The 14,469-nt window shown below is 44.3% G+C and overlaps 1 protein-coding gene across 1 annotated transcript in view; it reads right to left on the bottom strand.

Annotated features, from left to right (window-relative positions):
- Window positions 1-6,549: 6,549 nt before the first annotated feature.
- The window catches only part of LOC135513017 (solute carrier family 22 member 23-like), a 77,210-nt gene continuing 69,290 nt past the window's right edge, over window positions 6,550-14,469 (bottom strand). The window contains exon 10 of the mRNA XM_064935651.1: window positions 6,550-9,456. Within this exon, the coding sequence (XP_064791723.1) occupies window positions 7,869-9,456 (1,588 nt within the window). The 3' untranslated portion in view covers window positions 6,550-7,868. The remainder of the gene's footprint in view (window positions 9,457-14,469) is intronic.

The raw sequence follows: 14,469 nt of genomic DNA, 5'->3' as shown, positions 1-14,469 counted from the left end.
AATAAAAATTAAACTGGTAGTCTGTCATTTTTACATTCATTCATTCAAATCTTGCACCAACAGAAACTCTGTGCCATATTAGGGTTCTTTTTCATTTCACCAATATAGATGTTTGGTTGCATGTAGGATGAGTGAAGATTTGATCAGTTGAAAACCTGATTTGTTCAATTGAAAACCCTTTCTAAATCACTGTATGATGGCACCACCTATGAACAACCTATGAACCTAGAGAAAATCATCTTTACCTGAATGTATTCTATGGTCTATCTACTTTTTCTGTTTAACTATAGCCACTCTCCAAGCCATCACCCAACTCTTACCATACACTAGCACCTGGTGCTGACTTTGCTATTACATATGAAATCTGAGACTGTAATGTAAGGTTGCAATGTGTTGTATTGTGACATTTGAAGATAAGAGAATCTGCTAAATGACCAGAATGCAAATTAAAAATCGAATTTAACATGTGAGGTTACACCATTTGTTCCTGTGTGTGTCAGTGCATGTGTGTCTCAGCTAACCAATGAAATGGTGAGGTTGCATTTCAGGAAATGGGGGGTGAGAACTACTGTACAGCTGTAGACAATATCTTCTTTAACATCTGTAAGATTGAGCTATTTTGTTGTTCCAGTGTGAATAGACAGTACAGTGACAGAATGTACAGTAAAGTAAGTGTATTGTATTGTATATATACAACATGTTGAGTCTGTTATTGAAGTGATGAGTGCTCAGACAGACTGTTCACAACAGCAGCCTCCTCACATCACTGCTAGTCAAACAAGCTAATCGGACTGGGGTGAAGTTGCCCCTAGACACTGTTCTTGGGTCAGTTTAGCATTTTCCAAATCAATGGTTAAGTTTAGGATCAGGGGAGCGGAAGCTGATCCTAGATCTGTAACTAGGGGAGACTTTACTCCTGAGTTAACTACTCTGAGTTGGCAGGACACCTGGATACATTGTGCTTTGAGGCCTAGGGTGTATTGGAGATTAAATAAGTGAGTAGGCCCATATAGGGGTGTACTGAAGTTTAACTTGTTTCACATATCCTTTCTGCATCATGCTTGAGTCTTGTGAACAGGGTGAAGTATTAGGTATTAATCTCACAAGAAAATAATATCTTCTTTAACAGCATGCTTACTTACCAGGAAATAACCAGAGAATTAACATAAAGTAAGTTGTTACACGTTTAGTATTATCATAGTTATTTTTTACATCCATAGAAATACATGACAGTATGTGTTGTGATGACTACTGTATGATTAGTGTACAGTAGAGTGATCATTTTGGCTGCTATTGCATCATACACAACCCTTTGGACACCTCCAAAGCCATTGTATTTTCCTGGTTAAATACATAGTAATAAACACACTATATAAGAATGTGGACTCCATGGCATTTGACATCAATCAATGAGATTTGAAAAGAAGCTTTACAATAAATTAGTGATGTTGTATTTGTAAACAGTGGCCAATTGACACAGATCTCTGCACAATTGGATGTAGTAGCCTTATTAGTGAACTGATAGCCACCATTTTGTTTGTCAGGTATGTACTATTGTCAACAGTCAGTCAATAACAGATGTTGGTAAAGCATGATGTTGACACTAGCCATTTGGGTTTTAAAAAGAAGAAGAAAGCTCCTCATCACAATTTTAATAAAAATAATCAAAGATGTTTGTTGTTTTTTACAGTCAAGAGATCACAGCATTTCTCTATCATGTCTGTATTGATTACAATGAAATAAGTACTTAATGTTAATGATTGTTAATATTTTGAAGTAAAAAAACAACAAAAACAGAGAGGGGTAAGCCTACATTTCAAAATGTAGCAGAATTTTAGTCAATATCACAAAAATATAATTTTTGCATACTTTGGTGAAATGAAAATATTTTCAAGTATATTTTTCTAGGGAATACACAAAAAATATTTTTACTACAACAAATATACAAATGACACATACACAATACACACAAGATGGTGGCAATAACAGATATATTTGACAAAATACTTTTGTCATTCATGTGTCCATTTCAGAGCGATGGCTCTTGTTCCTTTTTAGGTAACATTTGAACACCACTTCTTTGTTTCGTGGAAAAGTTCACATTTTTGTTTACATGCTCTGTCCCCATAGCAAAGGATAAAGTGCCACTTACATTCACACAAATAATGGTGACAGTGCCGGCTAGCTGTATACACTAAGGACACGCCCCTTGAGATTATAGTGGAAATCTTTTTTTCTTATTTTTGTAATCAAGCTCAACATCAGTAGCACAACAACATTAAGTATGCAATTTTATCTACAATATCACGTTTACAAGATCCATTGCATACAGTACAATTCATTTCATTTATGAAAAGAGTGGAAAAATAAAAAGATGACGCTTCAGGCCCATGAAACAGGGAAATAGTAAAAAAAAAACGAAAAATGTTTCACTTTCAGGACCACACTGTCAATAATCACAACATAGCCCTACAGGACCAACTGACCACTCACTTAAACCACATCACCGGTAAAGCTCTCCTTTTCTACTGTCATTTCAGACATAAACAGTCTATTGTCTTTTTTAACTTTGGAGCATGCCTCTTCAGTTCAAGTCATTCTCTCCTCTCTAACCTTTCATACACACATGCCTGTATTACAAGGACTGGAGTCTTGAGATGTTTCACTTTTGATTTTAACTCATTGTCTAATACATCAAAATACCTCCAATACTTGTCTTTATTGCCCTTCGATTGGCAGTTCATTCGGGCAGCAAAATTTACTTTTGGTTTTTCATGTTTGGCAAATTGCTCTTTTCCCTACACAGATTCCAATTGGTTTCTGAGTACTAATTTCAGCGACAACAAGAACAATTAGGAGAAATCTGGCACTGTTGACATTCAAAATTCTGCTTTGTATTCTTGAAGTATTTTTTCTACATGATAAGGCAAATGTACATCATCAAACACATTGGACATACATCTAAGTCTGCAGTTGAGGCAAATGTACAGTCAAATGTTTTTTTTGTGTGGTATTTATGGAATCTCCAACTAACCTTTGGGATAAAGGATTCTAAATGGAGTTTTGGCTGGTAGTCTCTCAGAGTAAAATGACATTCAGGATTTCCCCAACAACAACAACGTCACACGCTGACGACGTCATAATTACGGACAGTTTCAGACTGTGGCTGAGTAAGGGACAGTTCAACATTTTCGAGGTGTACTAAAAAAAAGGCACCCCCCCCATCCTCAATGTAAAAAATATTTTCACACAACACTCCCCTTGTATTGTAAAAAATAATTGCACACCGTCCCCCTCATAGAATTAACTCTAAATAATGTTTGTGACCACAAATAACAATAACTATAGTGACCCTGTGTCTATAAATGTGACTTTTCCACTTCATCATGCTTTTGTGGCATAGTCGATGCAACGTAGGGCTACGGGCCAGAAGGTTGAGAGTTCGCCGACCACCATGGACAGAGCTAACGCTCCCGGCCTGTTTCATTAGACCTACACCACAGTCAGAGCAAGCTACAGACAATGATCAGCTAGGTGGAAATCAGATTTTCAAATTGTTGATGCCACATTTAAGCAATAATGCTCGAGGGGTGTGGTATATGGCCAAAATACCACAGCTAAGGGCTATTCTTATGCAATGCGGAATGCCTCAATACAGCCATTAGATGATATATTGTCCATATACCACAAACCCTGAGGTGCCTGATTGCTATTTTAAACTGGTTACCAATGTAATTAGAACAGTACAAATATTTTTTCTTGTCATACCCATGGTATACAGTCTGATATACCACGACTTTCAGCCAATCAGCATTCAGGGCTCCAACCACCCGGTTTATAATTATATAAAATATATGCAACAAATTTTCCACCAACAGGTCTCTGTGCCAATGGACAACAACCAATAAGCAAATTATACGGACTTTGGCTGCTTCAACATCATGGTTTGCGTTTTCAACACCACAATCTGGACAGTTTGAATGCCTGAATAAAATGTTGGACCAATGTACGCATGTAGCCTACAGAAGACTTTTGAAGTAGCTTAATCCGATTCAAATATTGTGACTGGTTGTGTTTATGCCACACATAAAAGGTAATCCAGAAGTTACATGACAAATATTTAGGCTATATTGAAGTGTTAGGTTCTAGGTGCGCGAGGAATAGCTGCTCGGAGGCAGAGCACGCATGACGCTTTCCTGAACAACTGGGCCTGTTGGGAGCATATGTGGCCACATTATTATAGCACGACTTAGAGAATGAGGATCCGTAACAGACAGCGCATCCCAGTATCAGAACTTAAAATAATGCCAGAATGGCCTGCTACTGTGTATTTCTAGACCAGGGGTCTCCAACCTTTTCTAGCATGAAAAGCTTAAAAATGTAATGCGTCTCGAGTTCCACACTTTTTCAAGCTTTCAAATAGGCACATTCTTCCTTTTCTCCTCTCCTCTGCAATTCATCGCCAGTTCCTTAGTGTACAAGATCATTTTAATGGTTAATGAACAACTCTAAAAAGGGGGCCCTTATACAATAATTTTAATTTAAAATAAATAAATAATTTCCCCTAAAATATATTGAATATTTTCCCAAATTAAGTTCTCAGTAAAAAATTAATTGTGGGTTTAGATTAAAACAATTTAAAACTCAAAATTACAATAATAGTTCATTAAGAAACAACAAAATTGGATGTTCTGAGTCCATGTCAATGCTTAAAATCACATCAGAATATATATTTTTTTTAGGTCTGGAAAAAACGAATAAATTGATCTTTGAGTGTAATTCCCCTTTAGTTCCACATCTGGCCCTTTAATTCCACAAGTTAGGAATGTGCCGTCTAATGTGCCGGTCTAGCTATGGTTCTGTACTGCTGCTACTTATTTCATAGCAAGGTTTATGAAGTTTATGAACGCAAAAAATGTTGTTTCCATGTTTCATGAGCTGAAATAAAAGGTCCCAGACATTTTCCATACAAAAAAAGCTTATTTCTCTAAAATGTTATGCACGAATTTGTTTACTTCCCTGTAAGTGAGCATTTCTCATTTGCAAAGATAATCTATCGACCTGACAGGTGTGGCATATCAAGGAGCTGATTAAACAGCAAGATCATTACACAGGTGCACCTTGTGCTGGGGATAATAAAAGGCAACTCTAAAATGTGCAGCTTTGTCACACAACACAATGCCACAGATGTCTCAAGTTTTGAGGGAACGAGCAATTGGCATACTGACCGCAGGAATTTCCACCAGACCTGTTACCAGACAATTGAATGTTAATTTCTCTGCCATAAGCCACTTCCAACATCATTTTAGAGAATTTGGCTGTACGTCCAAGAGGCCTTACAACTGAGTGCCCCATGGTGGAGGTGGGTTATGGTATGGGCAGGCATAAGCGACAGATAACAAATACAATTGTATTTTATCAATGGCAATTTGAATGCACAGAGATACCGTGACGAGATCCTGAGGCCCATTGTGGTGCCATTCATCCGCCGCCATCACATCATGTTTCAGCATGATAATGCATGGCCCGTGTCGCAAGGATCTGTGTACAATTCCTGGAAGCTGATAATGTCCCAGTTCTTCCATGGCCTGCCTACTCACCAGACATGTCACTCACTGAGCATGTTTGGGATTCTCTGGATCGAAGCGTACGACAGCGTGTTACAGTTCCCGGCAATATCCAGTAACCTTGCACAATCATTGAAGAGGAGTGGGACAACATTCCACAGGCCACAATCAACAGCCTGATCAACTCTATGTGAAGGAGATGTGTGATGTAAATGGTGGTCACACCAGATAATGACTAGTTCTCTGATACACGCCCCTACTTTAATTGTTATAATTTTTAAAAATCTGTGACCAACAGATGCATCTGTATTCCCATTCATGTGAAATCCATAGATTAGGGCCTAATGCATTTGTTTAAATTGACTGATTTTCTTATATGAACTGTAAACTCAGTAAAATCTTTGAAATGGTTGCATGTTGCATTTATATTTTTGTTCACTTTAGACACAAATGATATACTTACTCATGACTTTGCAGTCAACATTTGATTGAGAAGGCTTTGAGGAAACCCACAAAACAGTTATCACATCAACTGGCTCCACATGAAGTGATAGACAAACGCGTGCATCACACAGACAGACCGGGGCAATATTGCTGGAAAATTAATTGGCAGATATTGTTTTATGTTTGGCTTTTTAGACCTTTAGTGGCTAACCAGGGGTGGGATAATGCCAACGGTGCATTTATTAGACAGTAGCTGGGAAGCTGCGGTGTCTGAAACTTGAGAGATTTGTTTATGACAGTTTGCAGTGGGCCATGTGAATATTGCATGTACTTTCAGAATTATTTGGCGAGCTACTCATAGGTGGGCTGCGAGCTACTCATAGGTGGGCTGCGAGCTACTCATAGGTGGGCTGCGAGCTACTCATAGGTGGGCTGCGAGCTACTCATAGGTGGGCTGGTGGGCTGAGCTACTCATAGGTGGGCTGCGAGCTACTCATAGGTGGGCTGCGAGTTACTCATAGGTGGGTTGCGAGCTGTGAGCTACTCATAGGTGGGCTGCGAGCTACTCATAGGTGGGCTGCGAGCTACTCATAGGTGGGCTGCGAGCTACTCATAGGTGGGCTGCGAGCTACTCATAAGTGGGTTGCGAGCTACTCATAGGTGGGCTGCGAGCTACTCATAGGTGGGTTGTGAGCTACTCATAGGTGGGCTGCGAGCTACTCATAGGTGGGCTGCGAGCTACTCATAGGTGGGCTGCGAGCTACTCATAGGTGGGTTGCGAGCTACTCATAGGTGGGCTGCGAGCTACTCATAGGTGGGCTGCGAGCTACTCATAGGTGGGCTGCGAGCTACTCATAGGTGGGCTGCGAGCTACTCATAGGTGGGTTGCGAGCTACTCATAGGTGGGTTGCGAGCTACTCATAGGTGGGCTGCGAGCTACTCATAGGTGGGCTGCGAGCTACTCATAGGTGGGTTGCGAGCTACTCATAGGTGGGCTGCGAGCTACTCATAGGTGGGCTGCGATCTACTGGACCTGTTGGAGACCCTTGTTCTAGAGCAGACCAACAATTGAGCCAAATGGAATGAATGGAATGAAATATTATTCAAATGACATTTTCACTGCAGTTCACAGCCTAGAGTAAAATGTACTGACTTGAAAGCAATAATGTGTTCTAGGCTAGTCTAGGTAGAATAATTGTACAGTTTTTTGAGCTGCATGTCTCATGTCTTCACTGTTCTTTCATGCGCAATGACGCACCTGGTCTCTCCACTTATATTGGTGCAGCTTTGAATGATATTACGTGTGGTATGATCGCTAGTTATTGCAGATCTGGACAAACTATCCACCTACCACTATTGTCACTATGAAAGGTGGATAGAGGGCAGGATAGACAGTTAGACTGGTAGACTATATTGGCCTGTGGTATAGTTAGTATGTGGAGAAGTGCAGTGCATAATGGAACCTCCAAAACACCTTGATATAGGGGAGGTGCATGCAAGCAGATGATGGAATAAATCATATAGTAAAACCTGCAAATAGGGTGAATGTAAACCCAGGGGAAAAAAACGCATTACCCTCCCAGTAAATTTCAAACTGTCCCTAACCACTCATCACTGTCACCACAACCCTGTCCTGTTCTCTGGCTGTTCCCAGTAAGATGTATGACACAAAAAAACTTGGCCCACGCTCAAGCTGTTACCCTCCTGTTTGTCACTTGCAGTCTCCCGACAGAGCAGCTGAAATGTCTGAGGCCTGACAGACCAGTTAGTGACCCCCGTCATGTGACATGGGTGTCTGGGGCTTCTTCCTCCATGAGGGAGGGGCCCACCTCCTTGTTCCACAGGTGGAGCCTTGGATCATGAAGACACCACCCCGTTGACAGCGCTGTTTTCTGAGATGGCACAATCCATTACGGGGAGGATACCTGAGTCTATTGGGGAGGAGATGGTGCAGTCCATTATTGTGGAAGCAGGGGCCGCCTCTGTGGTCTCAGAGTCTGTTATGTTGGGGAGAAGTGAGTCTATGAAAAGCAGAGTTGTAGAGTCCAATGTAAGGGGTTGAACAATGTCTGTGATGGGGAGAGTGGTAGAGTCCACAGTGAGGGGGTGAACAGTGTCTATGACAGGGGGAGTGGAAGAGTCCACTGTTGTTGGGATATGAACTGAGTCAATGGGTGGCAGTGGTGGTGATAGGGGGGTGGGGTAATGAACAGGGGAATGAGCTACGACAGGGGAAGAGGGAGAGACAACAACATCCTTAACACATGAAGAGTCCAACTCTGGAGTATGGACAGAGTCTGTGACAGGGGGAATGGTACAGTCTGAATTATGGGTAGGAGGAGGGGGGAGTTTGTCATCTACAGAGTCTATTAGAATGGGAATGATCGAATCTGTGGTGATGGGGTCAGTAGAATCAATAGGAGTGGTACAGTCGACCATGAGGGGAAGGGGAACAATGTCATTGATGACAGTAGGGGAGGGTGTTGGAGAATGGGGGATAGGGACAATTACAGGGTGAGTGGTAGAGCCCAAGGTACAAGGAGTTTCTATGACAGGGGGAATGGTAGAGTCCAATGTAGGGGTGTATTTTATGACAGGGGGAGGGGTAGAGTCCAATGTGGAGGTAGAGGATGAATCAAGTACTGGTGGAGTGGTTGAGTCCAATGAAGAGATAGGATGGGTTTCAATAACAGGGGGAATGGTGTTGACCAAGATGGAGGTAGGGAGGTCTTCTGTATCAGTGGCAGTGGTAACGTCCTTAGTAGGGGAGGGGGCTGAGGGGTATGTCAGTGGAATCTCAATTAGGGGTATATCAGTAGAATCTTCTGTGGACTTCAGAAGGGAATTGGAGGGAGTGAGGGCACGATTTCTAGGTGTGGAAGATAACAGGTGCTCTTTACTAGGCAGTACAACGCCTGCCTTATCTAGGGCCGGCATGGGAGTACCAGATGGGGGCGTAACAGATTTCCCATTGAGGTCTTTCTTAACCAGGCGCACAGTATCAGGATCAGGCTGGAATGACGTCAACTCTGTAGCGGGGGGCGGCAAAATAACTATAAACGACGGTGCCGTAAGGTCAACAGCGGAGGATGCCGTGGAGTCCATGGTGAAGACGGTGGTGGCGGCCGCCTCGTGCAGTGGTGTGTCGTGGACCCGGGTGTAGTCCCTGCTGCTCTCCGACTGGGCCAGGAGGAGGCGCTGTTCGCCAGGCTTCCTGGGAGGCATCAGGGGTTGGCGGGTGTAACACTCCCCGTCTGCCAGGGTCTCGGGCAGGGGCTGGTAGCGCGTCTCGGGGAGGAGGAGAATGCAGATGATGCAGATGAGGGTGCAGCAGGCGAAGATGATGTGGTGGAGGAAGTAGCCCTTCTGATTGTGCAGCTCCATGATGGGGGCGGTCAGCATGCCGAAGCCAGCACTGGCTAGTACCAGGCCCAGACCACCACCCCTACGGAGAGAGAGACAAGGAACATCATGTCAGTCATCACTTCTGAAATCTACACCAAATCTCAAACCCAACCTTTCACCCTACTCTCCTAGGTAGCTCTCATATAGATTTGAGGCGATACAGACCACCACCCCTACAAAGGGAGACATGGAACGTCAGCTAGGAAAACCGCCCCACTGTCTTTAAACCTGAACCATTCTTTAGACAGGATGCGCCCTGCAACCTCTGCTATTTCCAGTGCAACGATCTGCTTAGTTACTGTCTGAATTTATTCAATTTCAAGGTTCTCTATGTTCACATTCAATGGCAAATTCAAGCCCCTACTAGACTAATTTCCTTACAAAGACACACTTGGTGATTATTGTGTTATTGACATATCCTATCAGCCATTTTAAGGTCACAACGGCAGAGAGTGCTGCAATACCATGATTAATCCGATACCATTGAGGAGTTTACCACATCAGTCACAGGCTTCATCAATAAGTGCAGCATAGACGACGTCGTCCCCACAGTAGCAATACGAACGTAACCAAAACAAGAACATTGATTACAGGCTGCGCTGGGCTAAAGGCTAGAGCTACTCCTTACAAGGAACGGGATACGGACATGGACACATACAACAAAGCCTGCTGCGACCTCCGACGCAATATCAAACATGCAAAAGGACACCAACTCCGACGCTCATCTTACGTGGCAGGTTTTGCAGACGATAACAGATTACGAAGGGAAACTCAGCCATGAGATGCCCAGTGATGCAGAACTATCAAACGAGCTAAATGCCTTTTAAGCTCACTTTGAGAAATACAACACTGAGTCTTGCTTGAAAGCACCTGTTACGGATGACTGTGTGATCTCGCTCTACATGGTCGATGTGAGTATGGGTGTTTTCACACTTGGCACCTTTCAGACTATTTTTGTGAACTCAGTGCAGTTCACTTAATTTTTCTGTGCAGTGTGAACACTCCAAAAGGAACTGAGACCTGTCAAAAGAGCCCCCAAAGCAAACCGAAATGAGAACATCTCGAGAGGTAGTATGAATTCGGTTAGCTTGAAATACACGGTTTCGGTTCCCTTTTTTAGAGCAATGGTTTCAGTTCCCTTTTTTAGGGCAATGGTTTTGGTTCCCTTTTTTAGGGCAATGGTTTCGGTTCCCTTTTTTAGGGCAATGGTTTTGGTTCCCTTTTTTAGAGCAATGGTTTCGGTTCCCTTTTTTAGGGCAATGGTTTTGGTTCCCTTTTTTAGGGCAATGGTTTTGGTTCCCTTTTTTAGAGCAATGGTTTCGGTTCCCTTTTTTAGAGCAATGGTTTTGGTTCCCTTTATTAGGGCAATGGTTTCGGTTCCCTTTTTTAGGGCAATGGTTTTGGTTCCCTTTTTTAGAGCAATGGTTTCGGTTCCCTTTTTTAGGGCAATGGTTTTGGTTCCCTTTTTTAGGGCAATGGTTTTGGTTCCCTTTTTTAGAGCAATGGTTTTGGTTCCCTTTTTTAGAGCAATGGTTTCGGTTCCCTTTTTTAGAGCAATGGTTTCGGTTCCCTTTTTTAGGGCAATGGTTTTGGTTCCCTTTTTTAGGACAATGGTTTCGGTTCCCTTTTTTAGAGCAATGGTTTTGGTTCCCTTTTTTAGGGCAATGGTTTTGGTTCCCTTTTTTAGGACAATGGTTTCGGTTCCCTTTCTTAGAGCAATGGTTTCGGTTCCCTTTTTTAGGGCAATGGTTTTGGTTCCCTTTTTTAGGACAATGGTTTCGGTTCCCTTTTTTAGGACAATGGTTTCGGTTCCCTTTTTTAGGACAATGGTTTCGGTTCCCTTTTTTAGAGCAATCGTTTCAGTTCCCTTTTTTAGAGCAATGTGAAGACAAAACTGCCCAGGTTTGCATGTCATTATTCCCGCATTTAATTAAATAATTACTGAAATGGTTACCTGGTCTACCTGCGCTGACCCTATCTTGCACTCACAAGACTATACATACACACTATATACAAACTCACACTACACTGACACAAAACCCACACACGTTCACATACATTACATACAAACACACATACGGTGCATAACACACACACACAAACACACACGCACACGTGCATACCGACACAACACACACACACACACACACACACACACACACACACACACACACACACACACACTTTTGCACTCAATATGCAGTGCCTTCAGAAAGTATTCATACCTATTGTCTTATTCTACATTTTGTTGTTACAGCCTGAATTCAAAATGGATCAAATGTATTTTTTTGTCTCATACATCTACATACAATATCCCATAATGACAATGTGAAAACATGTTTTTATACATTTTCGCAAATGTATTGAAAATTAAATACTAAAATCTAATTTACATAAGTATTCACCCCCCATAGTCAATATGTTACAATCACCTTTGGCAGCGAATACAGCTGTGAGTCTTTCTGGGTAAGTTCCTAAGAGCTATGCACACCTGGATAGTACAATATTTGCACATTATTATTATTAGTAGTATTATTATTTTAAGTCTGTCAAATTAGTTGTTGATCATTGATAGAGTGCCAGATTCAAGTCTTGCCATAGATTTTCAATTCGGTTTAAGTCAAAACTGTAACTACGCCACTCAGGAACATTCAATGTTGCCCTAGTAAACAACTCTAGTGTATATTTGGCCTTGTGTTTTAGGTTATTGTCCTGTGGAAAGGTGAATTTGTCTTCCAGTGTCTGTTGGAAAGCAGACTGAACCAGGTTTAACTCAGATTTTTTCTGTGCTGTCACGTACTTGTGGAGAGACAGACCATGGCGCAGTGGATGTTGAGTTCCACATATTTATTTTAAAGTGAAACTTAGCAAAAACAAAACAATAAATCAATAGACTAACGACTAAAGAAATGGGACTACGTGGTGCACATGCACAAAACACAAAATAATATCCCACAAATGCAGGTGTGGAAACAACCTACCTAAATATGATACCCAATCAGAGGCAACAATAAACAGCTGCCTCTAATTGGGAACCATATTAGCACACCCACATAGAAATATCTATACTAGATCACCCCCTAGTCACGCCCTGACCTACTACACCATAGAGAACTAAGGGCTCTCTATGGTCAGGAAGTGACAGCACCACCCCCCCCCCAAAGGTGCGGACTCCGGACGCAAAACCTGACACCATACCGGGAGGGTAGGGGGGGTGATTAGTGTCAGTGGCGGCTCCAGTGCAGGTTGTAGCCCCCGCCCAGACCCCGGATCCGGCCATGGCGCCGGGCTGAACGCCGTGCCTGGACTGGGCACCGGTGCAGAGGAAGGCTCTAGCTTTGGAGCGGGACTGGACGCCGTGCCTGGACTGGGCACCGGTGCAGAGGAAGGCTCCGGCCTTGGAGCTGGAATGGACGCCATGCCTGGACTGGGCAACGTGTCTGGACTGGGCACCGGTGCAGAGGAAGACTCCTGCCATGGAGTGGGAATGGACGCCATGCCTGGACTGGGCACCGGCGCAGAGGAAGGCTCCGGCCTTGGAGCTGGAATGGACGCCATGCCTGGACTGGGCAACGTGTCTGGACTGGGCACCGGTGCAGAGGAAGACTCCTGCCATGGAGTGGGAATGGACGCCATGCCTGGACTGGGCACCGGTGCAGAGGAAGGCTCCTGCCATGGAGCGGGAATGGACGCCATGCCTGGACTGGGCACCGGTGCAGAGGAAGGCTCCTGCCCTGGATTGGGACTATGGACCGTTGTAGGAGGTTCCTGACTGTGGACCGCCGCAGGAGGTTCCGGTCTGTGGACCGTCGCAGGAGATTCCGGACTGTGGACCGTCGTAGGAGGTTCCGGACTGTGAACCGTCGCTGGAAGCTCAGGACTGGGAATCGTTGCTGGAAGCTCTAGACTGGAACCGTCGGTGGAAGCTCTAGACTGGGAATCGTCGCTGGAAGCTCTAGACTGGGAACCGTCGGCGGAAGCTCTAGACTGGGAACCGTCGCCGGAAGCCCTGGACTATGAACCGTCGCCGGAAGCTCTGGACTATGAACCGTCGCCGGAAGCCCTGGACTATGAACCGTCGCCGGAAGCCCTGGACTATGAACCGTCGCCAGAAGCTCTGGACTGTGAATGCGCACTGGAGGCCTAGTGAGTGGAGCAGATACAAGACGTACCGGACTGGGAAGGGGCACTGGAGGCCTGGTGCATGGAGCCGGCACAGGTGGCACTGGACTGATGACACGCACTTCAGGGCAAGTGTGGGGAGTAGGCACAGGACGTTCTGGACTGGGGAGGCGCACTGAAAGTCTGGTGCGTGGAGCCGGCACAGGTGGAAGCGGACTGGTGACACACACCTCAGAGAGAGTGCGGGTAGCAGGCACAGGATGTACCGGACTGGGGACACATACTTCAGGGCGAGTGCGAGGAGGAGACACAGGACGCACCTGACTGGGGACGCGCTCTGGAGGCCAGAAGTGTGGTGCCGGCCCAAGTTGCACCAGACGGATCCTCTGGTCGGATATTGAGCAGAACACACTTCCACAACATCTTTCTCATCTCTCTCTCCCAACTTCCCCATTGCCTCCCTGACAGTCTCTGACTCTCCAGGGCGAGTGCAGGGAGCAGGCACAGATGGTACCGCGCCTGCGCTGCAACATACTCCTTGCCAGAACCTCTCTCCGGTATCTCTCATTAAATTCCTCTATCGACTCCCACACAGACTCTGGCACTCTCTGCTGCTCGAGCGCTAGATCTGCCGACCATCCCTCATGCCCCCCCCACACACACAATTTCATTGGGGTTGTCCTTGGGCTTTCTGTGGGCGCGAACCCTTCATATTTTTTCCTTCCGTCTGCCGCCAAGGAAAGGTATCGCATCCTCTCATGTCCTCCCAAGTCCAAAACTTCCTTACCTCATGTTCACGCTGCTTGGTCCTTTGTTGGTGGGATATTCTGTCACGATCGTGAGGAGAGACGGACCAAGGCACAGCGGACGTTGAGTTCCACATTTTATTATTTATTATGAAGTGAAACTTAGCAAAAACAGAACAATAAAT

This window comes from Oncorhynchus masou, chromosome 3 (genome assembly GCF_036934945.1).
Source record: "Oncorhynchus masou masou isolate Uvic2021 chromosome 3, UVic_Omas_1.1, whole genome shotgun sequence".
Lineage (NCBI taxonomy): Eukaryota > Metazoa > Chordata > Actinopteri > Salmoniformes > Salmonidae > Oncorhynchus > Oncorhynchus masou.
Note: the sequence above shows the minus strand (reverse complement) of the source record. Positions and strands in the feature narration are given on the sequence as shown.